Source organism: Bos taurus, chromosome 8, assembly GCF_002263795.3.
Source record: "Bos taurus isolate L1 Dominette 01449 registration number 42190680 breed Hereford chromosome 8, ARS-UCD2.0, whole genome shotgun sequence".
NCBI lineage: Eukaryota > Metazoa > Chordata > Mammalia > Artiodactyla > Bovidae > Bos > Bos taurus.
This window is the reverse complement of record NC_037335.1, coordinates 26589729-26609686: the sequence shown is the minus strand read 5'-3', so window position 1 is coordinate 26609686 and position 19958 is coordinate 26589729. Positions and strand designations below refer to the sequence as shown.

Sequence of the window (19958 nt, the reverse complement as noted above, 5' to 3'; positions counted from 1 at the left end):
CTTGTATATGTAGTTCTTCTTTTACTCTATAAACTTGTGTTTTCATAATGGTTGTTAGACTTGAGGAAATATACCCAACTATCCTTTCTAAAACATGTAGAACAGTTTGCTGCTGCTGCTAAGTCGCTTCAGTCATGTCTGACTCTGTGCAACCCCATAGACCGCAGCCCACCAGGCTCTCCTGTCCCTGAGATTCTCCAGGCAAGAACACTGGAGTGGGTTGCCATTTCCTTCTCCAATGCATGAAAGTGAAAACTGAAAGTGAAGTTGCTCAGTCATGTTCGCCTCTTCGAGACCCCATGGACTGCAGCCTACCAGGCTCCTCCATCCATGGGATTTTCCAGGCAAGAGTACTGGAGTGGGATGCCATTGCCTTCTCTGGTAGAACAGTTTAGTTTTTCCAAATCAATAATGTTCAATTGGCTTTAACCTCTAACTAGGTGTGTAATGTTTGCTCATCCATTCTTTCAACAGATATCTGTTTAACTTGTCTGAAATTTGATTTTCAGATAAATGAAGTCTCTGCAATCTCTAGCTTAAATCTTCAACCCTGCCACACTGTTGCTAGGTGGCAGACTCACTCCAAACCTGTCTCTCTGATTCCAGTGCTCTGTTTTGCAGCTGACTGCAGGTTCAGACATTTTAAAAGGGCATTCCTTCCAAAGGGACAAGCACTTAGTTTGGATCAGGGCATGGGCTGGAGGCAGGGTGTGTGGTGGCAGGAAGGTCAAGGATATTCTTCCTCCCACCTTCTCATTTTTTCCCCACTCCCAACTTCATTTTCATTTTCTTCCCTTTCACTCCCTGAACACCCAGGGTCAAGAGAAATCTAGCACATTTCCCTCCACCCATTAATAGTGGGACACTGCAGCTCGGAGAAGGCGATGGCACCCCACTCCAGTACTCTTGCCTGGAAAATCTCATGGATGGAGGAGCCTGGTAGGCTGCAGTCCATGGGGTCACTAAGAGTCGGACATGACTGAGTGACTTCACTTTCACTTTTCACTTTCATGCATTGGAGAAGGAAATGGCAACCCACTCCAGTGTTCTTGCCTGGAGAATCCCAGGGATGGGGGAGCCTGGTGGGCTGCTGTCTATGGGGTCACACAGAGTTGGACATGACTGAAGCGACTTAGCAGCAGCAGCAGCAGCTCGTAGGAAAAAAATACTTTGTGGCTTTTTGAAACTACTTTCCTAATTGGTTACTGGAGGCGTTGGGGCAAGGCTGGGCAGTCCCACACCTGGAATGTGTGCATCAGGGTGATGCAAAGGGGAATTACCGCGCAGTGTTGGGGGTTAGGTCCTGATGAAGGTCTCTTTCAAATTAGGTCTTAGGACTCAGTGTCATCATCTGTCAGATGGGAGACTTAAATTAATCCATGATTCTCCTAAAGCTGCATCAGTCTGCTAGGCTAAGTGCTGAGACCAAGTTGCCTGGGCCTCAGCCCTGGATATTCTAATTCAAGTGATCAAGAATCTGTAGTTTTAGTAAATATCTTAAGGTAATTCTAATAGACTGGATTACCTCAAAAATAAATCCCTTCCAGCACAAATGTTTTATGATATGAAAAAGAAAGAATACTTTTCTTTCTCACTTCATTTCAAGGAAACCATTTTTCCTCTGCCTTCCCACGAGATACCATTTCCTTGAAGATGGAGACTTGTGAGCCCCGTATGCCTGTGCTTTCTAAACCTTCCTAGCTTCCACCTCTAGTCATAGGGTGGAGAGGCATATATTCCACCTTAGCTTTGACCCAGCAGGGGCAGACAATAAAGGGCATCAGTATTTTCCACAATTTCTTTCTTGCTATTAATTATTTTTAAAGGTGTTTCCCAAACATAAATGTCTTAGCCTTTAGAAACATTTGCCCCCATTGATGTGTGTTTCTTTATTTCTCTGGTGATGTGATGTTTTAGAACTTAGCCTGTCTTATTTTGGAAGCCAATAGGCATGGTGGGGAAGTGAGCTGTAAATAGTCCTTTTCCATAGGTCCCTTCAAAGCACATTTCTGCCCTTGATTTTTTCAGCATCATCTGAAGAAGTTGGAGGGAAGACGCCTGGACTTTGATTACAAGAAGAAACGACAGGGCAAGATTCCTGATGAAGAGTTACGTCAAGCTCTGGAGAAATTTGATGAGTCTAAGGAGATTGCTGAGTCAAGCATGTTCAATCTCTTAGAGATGGATGTGAGTGACTCTCCTGTGGTTTTTAATTTAACTTCACCTTTGAGGAACAGGATTAATATGTTAAAGGGTTATGAAATTTAAAATGTGAATCACTGATAGTACTATGTGGTGAAAGCTTCAGTAGTTATTTTTTTTAAATAATTTAAAATTATAAAGTAGACTGAGAAATTGTAAAGCTGTTCCTATATTCCTGTAGTTTGCTGTGAGCTTCCCAGATGGTACTAGTGATAAAGAATCCACCTGTCAGTGCAGGAGGCACAAGACTCGGATTCAATCCCTGGGTCAGGAAGAGACCCTGCAGTAGATACAGAAACACATTCCGGTAATCTTACATAGAAAAATTCTAAGGACAGAGGAGCTGGCAGGCTCCAGTTCATGGGGTAGTAAAGAGTCAGATACAAATGAGCGCACGTGCGCACACACACACACACACACACACACACACACACACACACACACGACAGCACAACAAAAAGTTTGATGTAACTAGATTTTTGTCTGCTAATAATCTTAAACTGTTATAAATAGTAGGGAGATAAAGAATGTTTCTGATGACCTGGGCTTCCCTGGGGGCTCAGATGGTAAAGAATCTGCCTACAATGCTGGAGACCTGGGTTCAGTCCCTGCGTTGGGAAGGTCTCCTGGAGAAGGGAATGGCTACCCACTCCAGTATTCTTGCCTGGAGAATCCCATGACAGAGGAGTCTGGCAGGCTACAGTCTATGGCATCACAAAGAGTCAGAGACAACCAAATGACTTTCACTTTCTGATGACCTATATAAGTCCAATAGTTTAAGCAAATACTCTGTTGAAATGTGAAGTGTAAGGCAAATTGACTTCAGATTAAATAAGAAAATCAGTCAGTGTTGTCAGTAAGTATGTGTCCAATATACATTCAGTTCAGTTCAGTCACTCAGTCATGTCAAACTCTTTGCAACCCCATGGACCACAGCATATCAGGCTTCCCCATCCATCACCATCTCCCGGAGCTTGCTCAAACTCATGTCCATTAAGTCAGTGATGCCATCCAACCATCTCATCCTCTGTCGTCCCCTTCCCCTTCTGCCTTCAGTCTTTCCCAGGATCAGGGTGTTATTCCAGTGAATCAGTTCTTCACATCAGGTGGCCAAAGTATTGGAGATTCAGCTTCAACATCAGTCCTTCCAATGAATATTCAGGACTGATTTCCTTTAGGATGGACTGGTTGGATCTCCTTGCAGTCCAGGGGAATTTCAAGAGCCTTCTCCAACACCACAGTTCAAAAGCATTGATTCTTCGGTGCTCAGTTTTATGTATGGTTAAGATGGTCTATATTTTGAGGTAAAGTTAACCTTTTCTTTCCAAAGGTAATTACAATTAAGGTTGAAGATTGTTGCATAGATACTACATTTGGGACATAGGTGAGATAGTTTAAAAGTTTCCTTCACATTTCCAGAATGCTGAATTATTTTTCATGGCTTTAACAGTTGCTTTCTAACCACTCATGTCATAAGACCTATTAACCAGATTTTCTGTCCTTGCTCATCTTCACCTCTAGCCCCATCAGTTGCTCACCAGCTTCTGCCAAGGTATTTACAGAGCCTTTAGGTATTTACCGCCTGCCCCACCCCGACTGGTGACAGGGGAGGCATGTTGAACATATCCAGACTTCCAGACTCTCCAGAAACATTGCTAGTTTGTGATTATGTAAAACAACGTGTCCATCTACCTACCGAGGAGGAACACCATGAGGGAGAGGGTGACCTGAGTCACAGCATTCCTCCTCTTCACCAAGGACCCAGCCCCACTCCAAAACTCATGGGGTAGCATTGCCTCTATTCACTCAGAGGCAACTATTCAACTGGATCACAACACAAGACACAACGTGAAGAGTAACCCAGGATGCTCAGAAGGTTAGAGGAGGAGTGAGCCCAAGGTGCCACTCAACCCAACCCTTTTACATTGCAGATGAGGGTCAGAGAGAACAAAAGGTTTTCTGTCAAACCACACTGCCTCCCATAGTGCCTCATATGAGAAATCAATATTTACATTTTTATTAACAGCACTGATATTGACTTAGCATGAGAAGTATAGACAACAAAGAATGTTCTTGTCAATGCATCTTTTGTCCTATAGAAAATCAATCAAAGAAGCCAAATCGTAATCAGAAGGTTATGGCTAAGCATGAGACTGTTTGATGAGAGCTTTGTGACCTCTGGGAGGATTCTGACTAATGTTTCTTCTCCTAGAACTAGAGTTTCCAAGCACAGGGATGCTTTCTTATCTTTAATCAATTTGTTACCCACAAAACTATCAGTTAGCCTGGCTCACTGCACAGTCGTGGGCACCGCCGAGCACTGGGCTGTGTGTCGGGTAGCTGCGTCATTTGGACTGAGCAGTAGCAGATGATTAAGGACTGTAACCTGATAACTAAGACATGGTTCCCCCATTGATCTGCAGATCGAGCAGGTGAGCCAGCTGTCTGCGCTCGTCCAAGCCCAGCTGGAGTACCATAAGCAGGCAGTCCAGATCCTGCAGCAGGTCACTGTCAGACTGGAGGAGAGGTATTGTACAGTTCCCTGTATTTCCCATTTCCATTTTCTTGCTATGAAATGGTGTATAAAGAAGTGGAAATATTAGAATACATTAGAAGAAAAACTTTCTTCAGGATTCCTACTGACCCTACATAAGCAACTTGTGAATCATTTGTTTTGATTTTATATTGTCTTGGGCTCTGTTTTCCTTCATTTCCTTCACTTTCCTTCATTCCTTCCTAATGTTGTGTTTGGGCTTCCCTGGTGGCTCAGTGGTGAAGAATCTACCTGCCAATGTAGGAGATGTAGGTTCGATCTCTGGGTGGGGAAGATCCCCTGGAAAAGGAAATGGCAACCCACTCCAGTATTCTTGCCTGGGACATCCTCTGGATAGAAGAGCCTGGTGAGCTACAGTCCATGGGGTCACAAAAGAATTGGACACAACTTAGTGACTAAACAACAATCATCTTGTGTTTTATGAGCAATCAATATGTAGGTAATACTTTGTCTGCCACAGATGGGACCCCCAGGAGGCTACTAATGATAATGGATGTGATTTGCCGGCCAGCTATGCTATGGGTACTGAAGGCATATCACCATCAGTCATGTAACAGCCCTGTAAACCAAGTATTGTTAACCTCACCTAACAGACCGGCAAACCTGGGCTCAGGGTCATGCAGCAGTGCCGCAGGGGCTCCCGTGTAAGCATAACCTATTGGAAAGCCTGTGTCGTTTCACACTTTGAGTTTCTCTGTGGTGATGAGGTCCATCAGAGGGAGCTGATTACTTACGCCTGTTCCGCCTTCTCAGATGGGCCCCATATCCTAGCTGGGGTGGTTTAATTATTAGAGCTGTGAGGCACACCCTGCACAGCTGTGTCTGGTGGCCCTGTGCTGTGTAATATGTGTTATTTTATTTGAGCTGAATGTGTGCACATCAAAGGATTGCCTCAAGAGATTTCATTCTCAGCTTATGGCCAGATTAGGCTCTCAGAGCTGCTGATACGGCTATAAATGCACAAGGCCTCCTGCAGGTATAGGGCTGTGTTATGAGAAACTTCCTCAACCTGTTGCCATGTGGCCAGCCTTGTCCTCTCCTCAGTGTCTTCCTTGACTAGTGTTTGGACAGTGAACCCTTGTGGAAACATGTGTCATGCTCTGAAACCTCTAGGAGGGTTGAAAACCATGCATTTCATCATACTAAAGAAGCATGATGTATCTTTGTGACATCTGCTGAGCATGAAGGCCACTTTTCTTTGTTCCCTCTGAACCATGTTCAGAGCCACTGTCATTCTATAATCGCCATACCCTAGAGAAGGGGACGACAGAGGATGAGATGGCTGGATGGCATCACTGACTCAATGGACGTGAGTCTGAGTGAACTCCGGGAGTTGGTGATGGACAGGGAGGCCTGGCATGCTGCGATTCATGGGGTCATAGAGAGTCGGACACAACTGAGCGACTGAACTGAACTGAACTGAACTGAGACTCCCCCCACACTTGTGGATTGGCTGTGCACTTTGCTTAGTGAGCATCTGGCGCTGTGGAAAACACTTCGGGGTGTGCAGAATACATTTGCTGCCTGTGCCTTTCCCACTTCCTCCCATCTCCCTTGGATTCTTTCTCCTTCCTCTGTGCTGTACCCAGAGTATACCGTATTTCCTCCTCTTTTCCCTCCACATATTCTCAAGCTCAGCAGGGAATAACATTCATCTAGAAATGACTGCTAACCATCTTTTACTTTTCTCCTCAAACCCTCTCTGACTTCTCCATGGACAGGTAGACTCCTCACCCCCAGCTCCACCTCTGTGTTCCTAGAACATTTTACGCAGATCTCCATAATAGTATTTACTACAGTTTACAGTAATCAGTTGTTTATGATCTGTCTTCCCACCAGACCATAAGCTTGAGGGTAAGACTAGTGACTGATTGGTCTTTGTGTTCCTGACACCTAACACAGTGCATCCTTGCAAAGTGAGCTCTGAGTAAATGAGGGAACAAGTGAGAGGAAGAATGAAGACAGTGAGGGTAGAGCCATATAGGGTGTGACTACAGTGTAAAACATGGAGAAAGACACAGAAAAGAAAACTAAGGATCCTTTCTCATATTCCACAATGGTAGATTGGTGGGTAACCTAAGTATTTTCTGGATTTTATGACTTTTCTTTTTGTGTCTTAATTGTCTGCATCCCCTTTTTCTTTTTAATGTAGAATAAGACAAGCTTCATCCCAGCCAAGAAGGGAGTATCAGCCTAAACCTCGAATGAGCCTGGAGTTTTCAACGGGGGACAGCACTCAGCCCAATGGGGGCCTCTCCCACACAGGCACCCCCAAACCTGCAGGTAAGGAGCTGAGGGCTGCAGAACCCACTCCACAGGCCTTGGGCACCCCCAGTTGACATGCTTCCAGAAATTCTAGGAGTGGTCCAGTCTGGCTACATGAGGAATACACAGTAATATATTTCTTACAGAATGGTGGTGTCAGAAACTTAATGGAGTTCCTTCTTGTATCATTGACTCTCCCTTCCTCTCCTTTACTCTCTCTCCTCTATTAAACTTTCTTTGTAAGTCCCTTTTTCTCTCACTGTCCACCATCAGCCCACACTTACTTGCTGCAGCAAACACATTTGATTTTGACCTTTGTGGTCTTAAAGTCACCTTAATATGTCAGTTTCATTGTAGGGATGTCATGAGTTTTTTCCTGCCTGTTTTTCTGCTTCTATGAATCTTGCCTGCATAAAGGTGAATGCCCCTGGACAGTATGTGCCCACATACACTCACTTATAACCCACAGACAGCAGCTCCAGGAAACTGTTGGATTTCTGAAGTCAAAGAAACACATGGGTGAATATATTTGCAGATGAATATATTCTGAGTCTCAATAGCTGCTTGACTTTCCTCCTCTCCCTACCCTCCAGCCAGTTCACTGTGCTGTTGTAACAGGTTGGTACAATAAAAATGAAAACTAGTTTTCTATCAAGGATATTGGTGTATACCCAGTAGTATCCTTTTAGCTGACACCACTGCTGTCCACCCGCTACAGGCAGATCGGGTAAAAGCCTGTGCTTGTGATATATTCAGCCTTAGTAATCTAATCTGCTTGGTTGAAGAAGAGAAACTGTCTGATACTAGATGTGGACTGTAAGGATGTGCAGCTTTCTTCCATGTTTCCTGTATCCCCAGTGCTCAATGTTCGATGGGAGGAAACATAGGTGTCCTCAGGAGACTACAAAGGAAAGAAGTGAGGTGTGTGATGACGGTGGGGGCTCTCTGCCCCTTGTGCTGAGCTCTGCTGCTCAGAGCACTCCGTGTGTGGATAACAGCAGTGGTTTTTAGAAGTTAACCGGTTACAAGGACTAGTCATGTAAGTTATAGGTAACCTGTTCTCTGGTGCTCAGAAACCAATCATATATTCCACTTTTCTCTCAGAGACTCATTAACTTGCTTTCTCTAAATTAAAAATAAATAAATAAATAAATGTTATTGTTCCCCTTCAAAGCCGTCTAGGTGGCATGGATCTGCATGCACTTGTCTGAGTTTATTAGTATATGTGTATGCCTACTCTGTCAGTGGAGAAGGCAATGGCACCCCACTCCAGTACTCTTGCCTGGAGAATCCCATGGACAGAGGAGCCTGGTAGGCTGCAGTCCATGGGGTCGCTAGGAGTCAGACACGACTGAGCAACTTCACTTTCACTTTCACTTTTCACTTTCATTCATTGGAGAAGGAAATGGCAACCCACTCCAGTGTTCTTGCCTGGAGAATCCCAGGGACAGGAGAGCCTGGTGGGCTGCCGTCTATGGGGTCTCACAGAGTCAGAGACGACTGAAGCGACTTAGCAGCAGCAGCAGCGACTCTGTCAGTATGCTTACTGATTTAACATAGATCTCTTTTAAGATATGGGCCCATCCATCATTATTTAAATCAAGGTAAATATACTATTTTTCTATGCCATAGCTCTGATGGACACACATCATAGTCATATATGCGGTATATTAATGCACAGGTATAATTATATCACTTTTATATAATCTCATTTAATAGCCACAGAAATAAGTTCTAACTGTTCATTCCAATTTTAGACAAAGAAACTGAGACTGAAGTGCCTTATACAAGGTCACAGAGAGTAAGAACTTGAACACAATGTTTTATATTGTCCTGTTTTTCACTATATTACAGCAACTTCCGGAGACTGAGGTCTTTATTTTTAAAAAGTGTGAACTGCACTGTTATTCTGATGCTGCAAAACATTGTCCGTGTAATGAACTGTACTATTTCATATAGGCAGAGATCTTAAAGTGCTAGTGTGGAAAGAATTTTGGCCATGCTCCATGATGAACCTAAATCTCACTGTGCTGTACTGTGCTAAGTCACTTGAGTTGAGTCTGACTCTTTGCAACCCTGTGGACCGTAGCTCACTAGGCTCCTCTGTTCACGGGATTTACCAGGCAAAAATACTGGAGTGGGTTGCCATGCCCTCCTCCAGGGGACCTTTCTGACCCAAAGATCGAACCCTCGTTCTTACGTCTCCTGCATTGGCAGGTGGGTTCTTTACCACTAGTGCCACTGGGGAAGTCCAAATCTCACTAAGACTCCTTAAGTCATTGAATCTCCCACCTCTGCACGTTGTTAGGAAGACCAGCCTTGATGAACTGTCTTGTATGTACCAAAAGAATAGATGTGACCAATTTTTAATACTGGAAAAAGAAACAGGAATTCAGCAACTCCCAGAAACGTGAGAAAACTTCTGAAGACTGGTAGAGAGCAAGGTGCCATGCAGCAGACACTGGGGACCAGAGCCAAGAGGAGGCTTCAGCAGGAAGAGGAGTGCAGGAGGAGCCCAGGGGGACAGCAAGCCAGGCAGGAGTCACGTGTGCTAAATTCCCCTTGTCTCTCTGTGTTCTTCTCTCCTACTCTCACTCCCAGGTGCCCCAATGGATCAGCCCTGCTGCCGAGCTCTGTACGACTTTGAACCTGAAAATGAAGGGGAGTTGGGTTTTAAAGAGGGTGATATCATCACACTCACTAACCAGATTGATGAGAACTGGTATGAGGGGATGCTCCACGGCCAGTCAGGCTTCTTCCCCATCAATTATGTGGAGATTCTGGTTGCTCTGCCCCACTAGGATGTCAACGCTGGCTGCTCACCTCTTCTTGACCCAGATAGTTAGGTTTAACCACTGCTTTGGTAATGCTGCTTACAAAACATCCCAAGTGCAGGCTGCAGTGGTCCAAGTCGTCAAGCCCCACTGAGTACGTTTGGTTGACTTGTGTGATCCCACAAGAGTCATGGTGATGGATGATATCTTCTTAGCCTGGTGGGCATGGCATGTGCTTTACAATACCATTTGAGACCAGCCAGTAGTCACAGAACTGCTGTTTACACAGTTCTCAGGAGGCTGTGGCCTCTGAGAATTTGACCATGAGCCACATCACATATCCACCATCCTACTGAAGATATTATCTATCACCGGCGGGCCGTCTCAAGGTCTCAGGTTCTCCATTTAAGTAGAAGAGAAAGTTCTTGTTTTCACATCAGCCCCTCCCAAACGTGTGAGTCACAGAACTGTCCAAGAAAGCCTCCCTCACCAGCAAATTATCTTCTTGTCTGAATGAGTGAATCCCTGAACGCTCTCATAGAAAGTGTTGAGTGTGGGTTCAAAGCCTTCTCTGAAAAGTCTCCTTTGTTCCTCTGCTTATGCCCATTTCTGACGTTCAGCTGGTTTTCTTCCCTCCCTGCTGTTAAAGCCAGAGGGTGATTCCCATTTTATCTCTAAGTAAGATGGTCATCATGTTGTGGGAGGAGCTGAAGAGGTTCTCTACTATGAGGAATTGGAAAGGACCTGGTCTCCAAGCTTTCCTTTCTTGCTGTACAGAAACCAGATATGTATACAGGGCATTTCTGAAGGTACACGGAAGGGGGCACAGATGTCTTCACTTCAGTTCTGTTTATGAATTACATGTTTCATGAATCCATTTGATACAGAAACACAAGAAGAAGAGCACTCGAAACCATTTGCCCACTAGTCCATAGACCAAGAAACAGTACCTATCTTCCCATTCCACGTTCTCCTTGTGTTCTTTGAACATCGTTTGTGCATATTCTGCCCTCAATGAGGACCAAATAAAGACAATTTTTGTGCTTAGCAGTTTAAGATGTGTGGCTGCATATGCAAGACTCTTTCGCAGTTCAGTAATGACATTTCTTTCTGTCCCTTCTATCTCCTCTTCATTTTGTGTGTACAGTGCTATGCGTATGCTTATGAGTTGTTGTTGTTGTTGTTTGTATCAGTCATTAAATCTTGTTAGGTATCCAGAGTTCTATTTATCTAGCTGTACAGATTCTTTCAGAGGTTTAATGTGCTGCTTCGGATGTGCCACCTGCGGTTGTGGATCGTGTGGAGTGAAAGGCAAATCTTACTGCTTAATGTATAAAGTCTTCCCACGGGAAGCGTTGCTGTTTCCAATAAATATTGCTGAAGACAGAACCAAAGGCTCCGCTGCTTTATTTTGTGTTAGTTCTCTGGGTCCAGCGGTGGGTGGACTAGTCTTCATTGCCTTCTGATACAGCCAAAGCAGACCCGCCTCCAACCTCAGACCTACTTCTCTGTAAGCAGGACGAGTTCCATTATCAAGAAGGAGTTAGCCTGGACACTGGTAACTTCTTGGTAACCCGGGGAAGGTGGAGATTTGAGAAAAAAGGATAAGAAAGTGGGAAGGAAAAGACTTCTATAAAAGTTAAATGAGATAGCATCATGTTGATATCATGAGAAGAACATAATGTTCAGAGGAGCAAATAAAAGATAGCATTTCCATGAGTCTTTTGTTTTCTTTCATGCTTGAAGAAAAGGAATCGACTTGGAAATACAGATTGGCCAAAAGCCAGCATTCTTTTCTCTTGGCGTGTCTACTGGGGGTGTGGGGTGGGAGGAGGGGAGCAGTGCATACAGAATATGTATTTCCTGAGCTCCTGAGAAAATAAACATGTTCTTTGTGTACTGGGTGTCCTTGTATTCTTCCATGCTGAGGGCGATAATCCAAAAGTTCTAATATAAAGCGAGTAGTTTTAATCTAACTCCTAAAGATTTACAGAAGACATACTAACTACACATATATATTATATATAAATTTCTCTAACGGAAATATTTTTTCTACCTGTGAGTTATAGTATTATAGATCAATTCTTCAAACCAGTTTAAAGAAGAAATTACCAATGACTTTATTGTGAATGGAGAAAATCCAGAAGAATCACAGGTAAACTATTAGAGTCAATAAGTAAATTTAATAGGATTACTGGATGTATAATCAATATCCAAAAAATTTAATATACCAGTAACAGTCAATTAGAAAAAAGTAATTAAAATATACATCATTTACAAAGGCATAAAAATTCAAGTCCATAGATATAAATCTAATAAGAATTATGTAAGAACTCTACGTAGAAAGTTATGAAACATGTTTGAGAAAAAAATAAAGAAGACCCTAAATGAGTGAAGAGAGATTTATGGATTGGAAAACTCAACATTGTAAATATGTTATTTCTACTCAGATTGACTTATAGGTTTAGTGAAATTTCAATCAAAATCTCAGGAATTTTTTTGTGTGTATTTGAAAATTGACAAGCATATCATAAAAGTTATGTGAAAATGCAAGTGGATATTTCTTCCTAAAGATGAACAAAAAAGATGGAGGGCTTTTTCTCGATATAAAACATGAAGTTACAGTAATTAAGAAAGTTTGATGTTGATACAGTGACAGGACAATAGATGATCCATACGGAAGAGCAAGTCCAGAGAGAAGCCTATATATATTCAAGCAATATTTGAACCAATAAGGCTTTCTGTTGTCTTTAATGCTACACATACCAATGTGACTGTACCTGTGTAATAGTAACAGATAGTAATAGTTCTGTAACATCAAAGGGAAACTAACAGCAAGACCCAGCACCACATAGAGTAATTTCAGAATGTGTTAATGTCAAATGAAACTAAAACCACAGCTTCCAGGGAGAACTCAATGTTTAAGGGAGTCTTTTGGAGATCATTAATAATAAACTTACCAGATTTGGAACTATCTGAATTCCTTATTTTTACTGAAGAATAATAAATTCCTTTTTATAAAACTTTACATACAGAGACAGCTGGCAGCTTTGTGGATCACCAATGAGAAGTTGAATCTACCCCTATACGTGTCTTTTCCTAAGTCTAATCATAGAATGAATTGTCAGACGTGGAAAGAGAAGCAGGACTAAACTAAACTGAACCAATATGACAAACTATGAGGCAGTTGTCTCATTAGTTTTTGTTTTTGTAATATGTCTGATAAGTGTTAAAGAGAAAACTTCCTGGGAAACTATTTTTCCTTAGTTTTTCTTTGCTAAAAAAAAAAAAAAAAGTGAACAATAAGAATGGCATGACTGAGAATTGAAGTTTCCCTTACACTGTTTACAGTATATAACATACACCCTGGAATTTGCCAACACTTATTCTGTATCCATTTAGCAATGGTTTAGGATATTAAGATTATCCCAAGGCTCTTTTCAAGACAGCTTCTAGAGTTCTAAATCAAACCATGTGGGCACTTTTTAAGACTCATTTCAAGACCATCTTATTAACCAGATTAAGAACTGAATTGCTGATTACCAGAGAAATGAAAATCAGTGCTCCAATGAGGGATCACCTCACACCAATCAGAATGGCCATCATCAAAATGTCTCCAGACACTAATGCTGGAGACAGTGTGGAGAAAAGGAAACACTCCTAAGTTGCTGGGTGGGAATGTAAATTAGTTGAGACATTATGGAGAACAATATGGAGATTCCTCAAAGGCTAAAGAGTTAGAATATGATCCTGAAGTCCCAATCCTAGGCATATATGCTGAGAAGATGAATACTAATTGGAAAAGACACATACACCCCAACGTTCATCAGTCAGTCAGTCATTTCAGTCGCTCAGTCATGTCTGACTGTTTGTGACCCCATGGACCACCTCATACCAGGCTTCCCTGTCCATCACCAACTCCTGGAGCTTGCTCAAACTCATGTCGATCGAGTCAGTGATGGCATCCAAACATCTCATCCTCTGCCATCCCCTTCTCCTCCTACTTTCAGTCTTTCTCAGCATCAGGGTCTTTTCTAATGAGTCAGTTCTTTGTATCAGGAGGCCAAAGTATTGGAGCTTCAGTTTCCGCATCAGTCCTTCCAATGAATATTCAGGACTGTTTTCCTTAAGGATTGACTGGTTTGATCTCCTCACAGTCCAAGGGACTCTCAAGAGTCTTCTCCAACACCACAGTCAAAAGCATCAGTTCTTTGGCATTCAGCTTTCTTTATGCTCCAACTCTCACATCCATACATGACTACTGGAAAAAAATCATAACTTTGACTATATGGATCTTTGTCAGTAATGTCTGTGCTTTTTAATATGCTATCTAGGTTGGTCATAGCTTTTCTTCCAAGGAACAATCATCTTTTCATTTCATGGCTGAAGTCACCATCTGCAGTGATCTTGGAGCCCCCCCAAAACAAAATCTGTCACTGTTTCCATTGTTTCCCCATCTATTTGCCATGAAGTGATGGGACCAGATGCCATGATCTTAGCTTTTTGAATGCTGAGTTTTAAGCCAGCTTTTTCACTCTCCTCTTTCACTTTTATCAAGCAGCTCTTTAATTCCTCTTTGCTTTCTGCCATAAGGATGGTGTCATCTGCATATTTGAGGTTATTGATATTTCTCCTGGCAGTCTTCATTATAGCTTGTGCTTCATCCAGTCTGGCATTTCACATGATGTACTCTGCATATAAGTTAAATAAGCAAGGTGAAAATATACAGCCATGACGTACTCCTTTCCCAATTTGGAACCAGTCTGTTGTTCCATGTCTGGTTCTAACTGGTGCTCCTTGACCTGCATATAGGTTTCTCAGGAGGCAGGTAAAGTGGTCTAGTAGTCCCACCCCTTTAAGAATTTTCCAGTTTGTTGTGATCCCCACAGTCAAAGGCTTTGGTATAGTCATTGAAGCAGAAGTAGATGTTTTTCTGGAATTCTCTTGCTTTTTTTATGATCCAGTGGATGTTGGCAATTTGATTTCTGGTTCCTCTGCCTTTTTTAAATCCAGCTTGAACATCTGAAAGTTCTTGGTTCATGTACTGTTGAAGCTAACTTGGAGAATTTTGAGCATTACTTTGCTAGTGTGTGAGATGAGTGCAATTGTGCAGTAGTTTGAAGATTCTTTGGCATTGCCTTTCTTTGGGATCGGAATGAAAACTGACCTTTACCACCTTGGAAAACTGTGGCCACTGCTGAATTTTCCAAATTTGCTGGCATATTGAGTACAGCACTTTCACAGCATCATCTTTTAGGATTTGAAATAGCTCGTCTGGAATTCCATCACCTCCACTAGCTTTGTGCGTTGTGATACTTCCTAAGGCCCACTTGACTTCACACTCTAGGATGTCTGGCTCTAGATGAGTGATCACACCATTGTGGTTATCTGGGTCATGAAGATCTTTTTTGAATAGTTCTTCTGTGTATTCTTGCCACCTCTTCTTAATATCTTCTGCTTCTGTTAAGTCCATACCATTTCTATCCTTTATTGTGCCCATCTTTGCATGAAATGTTCCCTTGGTATCTCTAATTTTCTTGAAGAGATCTCTAGTATTCCCATTCTGTTGTTTTCCTCTATATCTTTGCATTTATCACTTAGGAAGGCTTTCTTATCTGTCCTTGCTATTCTTTGGAACTCTGCATTCAGATGGATATATCTTTCCTTTTCTCTCTTGTCTTTTGCTTCTCTTCTTTTCTCAGTTATTTGTAAGGCCTCCTTAGACAATCATTTTGCCTTTTTGCATTTCTTCTTGTGTATTGTTTTGATCACTGCATCCTGTACTGTTGCAGTCCTTTAGTAGACTGGAACCTGGTGGTCCGGAGTCAATGATAAGAACGCTCGAGAGAGAAAGGGGCTAATATTCCCTGGTTCATGCAGAGAACCAATAAAGCCCTAGAACAGGGAATGTACCACTCACAAAGGCACAGGGCGTCCTCTTGAGGAGGTCTTGAAAGCCTGGGCAGAAAAGTGAGCTTGGCAGGTTTCCACACTCCAGAGAATTAGCCAGAGGGAGAGAGAGAGAGAGAAAGAAAGAAGGACACGGGGACCCACATCCTGATGGAACAAGGGTGCTTTATTGAACTCTGTGTGAGTATACATACTGTTTTACAAGGTAGCCTTTTCAGCAAAGATAAAGATCAAAAGACCAGACTTACAAGTTACCAAGGAAACAAGGAGTAATAGAGGTCATAAAGCCAGAAGACAATCCATATCAAAAGAAAGAGGGTCGTAAATAATCACTTTCACTGTATGGAAAAGCTAATGAAGGAAATGCATGCATGCATTCCATCCCATGACCTCAGTCCTAGGAGCAGCATGCCACTCCACTCGCTCCTGTTACCAGGAACTGATAAGGAACAGAGGGCTCATGAGAGACAGAAAACAGCACACAGGAATCCTGCTGTTAAACATTCCCTGACACTGTACAATGTCACAAACCTCCGTCCATAGTTCTTCAGGCACTCTATCAGATCTAATCCCTTGAATCTATTTGTCACTTCCACTGTATAATCATAAGGGATTTGATTTAGGTCATACCTGAATGGTCTAGTGGTTTTCCTTACTTTCTTCAATTTAAGTCTGAATTTTGCAATAAGGAGTTCATGATCTGAGCTACAGTCAGCTCCTGGTCTTGTTTTTGCCAACTGTTTAGAGCTTCTCCATCTTCAGCTGCAAAGAATATAATCAATCTGACTTTGGTATTGACCATCTGGTGATGTCCATATGTAAAATCGTCTCTTGAATTGTTGGAAGAGGGTGTTTGCTATGACTAGTGCATTCTCTTGGCAAAACTCTATTAGCCTTTAGCCTGCTTCATTTTGTATTACAAGGCCAACTTGCGTGTTATTCCAGGTATCTCTTGACTTCCTACTTTGGCATTCTAGTCCCCTATGATGAAAAGGACATCATTTTTTTTCGTGTTAGTTCTACAATGTCTTGTTGGTCTTCCTAGAACCATTCAACTTTGGTTTCTTTGGTGTTAGTGGTTGGGGCATAGACTTGGATTACTATGATATTGAATAGTTTGCTGATGTTCACAGTAGCACTGTTTACAATAGCCCAAGAGATGGAAGCAATCTAAGTGTCCATCAACAGATAAATGGGTAAAGAAAACTAATACAACATTGTAAATCAACTACACTTCACTCAAGAAAATCATGCTTCAGTAATACAAGTAGGTTTATGATTATAAAGTTAAAAACCTGCTTTGCAGACTGCCTTTCATCCCATGAGGGTGGTGATGGTGACAGGAAGGACTTAATGCTGAAGAAAGAGACATCCTGAAGCTTCCATTAGGAACTCTATGTGGTAATTGGTGAAGACTTACCAGGCTACATGGAGAGGTGGCTACCAGCAATTTCTAGATCCAGCTGTTGGGACCTGTTACAAGTCCCCATATTAAAGTAGATGCCAAGGAAAAGAACAAAGCCATTTTTGAAAGGATCCAACGAAAGCTAACCACTAAGGGTCAAGCTGTGAATGCCACTCACCTCTCATGTGTGCCTAAGAGATGGTGACCTCCCACTTGTGTCAGGAAGATCTATGATTTTTTTTCTTTAAAAATTTTAAATTTATTTTAAATTGGAGAATAATTGCTTTCAATATTGTGTTGGTTTATGCCATAGCTCAACATGAATCAGCCATTGGTATACGTATGTACCCTCCTTTATGAATCTCCCTCCCATCTCTCACCCCATCCCACCCCTTGGGATTGTCACAGAGCACCAGGTTTGAGCTCCCTGTGTCATAGAACAGATTCCCACTGGCTATCTGTTTTACATATGGTAATATATGTTTCAATGCTCCTCTCAATTCATCCCACCCTCTCCTTCCCCCACTGTGTCCACAAGTCCATTCTCTGTGTCTGCATCTCCACTGCTGCCCTACAAATAGGTTCATCAGCACCATCTTTCTAGATTCCACATGTATGCATTAATATACAATATTAGTTTTTCTCTCTCTGACTTCATTCTGTATAATAGGCTGTAGGTTCATCCCCCTCATTAGAACTGACTCAAATGTGTTCCTTTTTATGGCAGAGTAATATCCCATTGTTTATATGTACCATAACTTCTTTATCCACTCATCTGTGATGGACATCTAGGTTGCTATTGTAAATAATGTTGCAGTGAATATTGGGGTACATGTGTCTTTTTCAATTACGGCTTTCTCAGGGTATATGCCCAGTAGTGGGATTGTTAGGCCATATGGTAGTTTTATTTGGTGGGAATGTAAATTGATATAGCCATTATGGAGCACGGTATGGAGATTCCTTAAAAAACTAGATCTGTGATTCTTGATGGGAGTGAGGCAGGTTGTCAGCTTTTGAGGCAAAAGAATGGAGAGCAGCATCTCACTTTCTCAAAAAGGAGCCCTGGACTTTTGTTGTATTACCCTCTGTGATTATGCATCCATATGTCCCAAGGCCAAGATGTGGGTAAGTCCCTTCAGATGAGAAATAACAAGGTGGTTCACTGTGGAGGGGTGGAGAATCAAGTTTGAATATCAGGAAAATTCGAAGGTATTTGGAGCTTTTTCTGGAATCTCAGTTCTTGATCTTGGTCTCCGTGTCTCATGGAGACCAAGTGTGGTCTCACATCTGTTTTTGGATGTCATGTGAAAATGTTCTCAGCATTCATGAAATCTGAAATTCAAGAATTGTCCTTTCTTTATATTCCAGGCAGGCAAATGTAGATTTTTTTCACCTGGCAGAGGCTACCTTGATTATAGTCTTTCAGGAGCCTTTTAAGCAATAAAAATAGATGTGTATTTACAGCTGTGTTTGAATTTCCTGTATCATTCTTTCCTTACCAGGGAATCAAATACATTCAGCGCTTTTATCAGATGATGCTTGTAATTGAAAGGGAAAGAGATGAGAAACACCATTATTTATTACCCTGTATTGAGCACTTAGTTAAGGTCAATAGATGTGATTTCAGTTGAAGAATAAGGTGTTAAACCTAAAACACTTGGCTCTTTGGGGTTAGACGTTGGAAGAGAGCTTTTTAAACGGGTTGACTGTTTACCCCGTGTAGTGTTTCAGGTTCACCGGTATTTAGAGCTTAACCAAGAAAAAGAATTTACCAACACTGTGAAATATCTTAGTAGCAAGACAAAGTAATGGTGAGCTTCTTGATGGTGAAATAAAGCGACTATCAGGTCTTATAAAAGGCTGATCTTATGGGATGTCAGACATAGGAGGTGAAGAAAGTAAAGAAAGTTTTAAAAGTGCTGTTTTCACACTTTATTTCCATGCTAGTGTTTCAGTTTCCTTAAAATCTTTCTGTGTGTGACTGGTAAAAAAAAAACAACAAAAAAAACAACAAACACCACGTTGCTTTATTTTTCTAAACCCAATTAAGTATGGCTCTCATTCCACTTCCATCAGAATTGGCAGGCAGTGCACTCTCGGTTCTGTCTGTGGGGAAGAGCCTCTGGTTCTCAGCCTAGGTGGTGCGGCTGCTGCCAGCTTTTTTTGCCCAAGTTTTTGTAGTCTGCTGGAAAGCACAGCTCCAGCCCTCTCTGCCTGAGCTTGGTTCTGGGTCATTGCTGAGAATCCCAAGCTGGAGCCCTGGGACCCAGCATTCCTGGGCACAGGGCCACCCCCATTGAAAAGTCATTTTTTCTTCATGTAAGTCACTTACTCCAGTAGAACAAGACACATCATTTTTTGTTTTACCACCTGTCCCAGATAACAGTGATTGACTAGACTTGGGGAAAGGTCCATAGAAACTGTATTTTTTAAAAGCTCCACCAGTGATTCTTACCAGCATCTTTCAGCAAAGCATCTTCCCCCATCAGGGCTCATAAAGATGAAGAAATCAAGGAGGCCCCTGTGGAGCCTCCTAAACTCACCTGATGCTAAGAGTCATGTGGGGGTACTTGCATAAATTCCCAGGTTCTCTTTTCAGCTGCTCTTAACCAGAATTGCCTGTTGAAGGACCTGGAAAAGTGTATATAACATCAGGAAAGTTTAGGAAGCAATCTTAACTACAGTGCCTCTAAAACTGGAACATACCTGAGGATCCCCTGGAGCTTGTTCAGACAGATGCCTGGGCCCCACCCCCAGAGATTCTGACCAGTAGGTCTGGGGTGGTGGAGAGTGTGCATTTCCAATAGATTCCAAAATGGTGTGTGTCCTGGTCCCTGGACCACACTTG

The 19958-nt window shown here is 42.3% G+C and overlaps 1 protein-coding gene across 2 annotated transcripts in view; it reads left to right on the top strand.

The window, feature by feature from the left end:
* The window catches only part of SH3GL2 (SH3 domain containing GRB2 like 2, endophilin A1), a 227212-nt gene extending 216028 nt beyond the window's left edge, over positions 1-11184 (top strand). For both annotated transcript variants that reach the window (NM_001076840.2, XM_059889034.1), the window contains 4 exon segments: positions 2029-2187; positions 4626-4729; positions 6909-7039; positions 9623-11184. In NM_001076840.2, coding sequence (NP_001070308.1) covers positions 2029-2187; positions 4626-4729; positions 6909-7039; positions 9623-9822 — 594 coding nt within the window. In that variant the 3' untranslated portion in view covers positions 9823-11184.
* The last annotated feature ends 8774 nt before the right edge of the window (positions 11185-19958 follow it).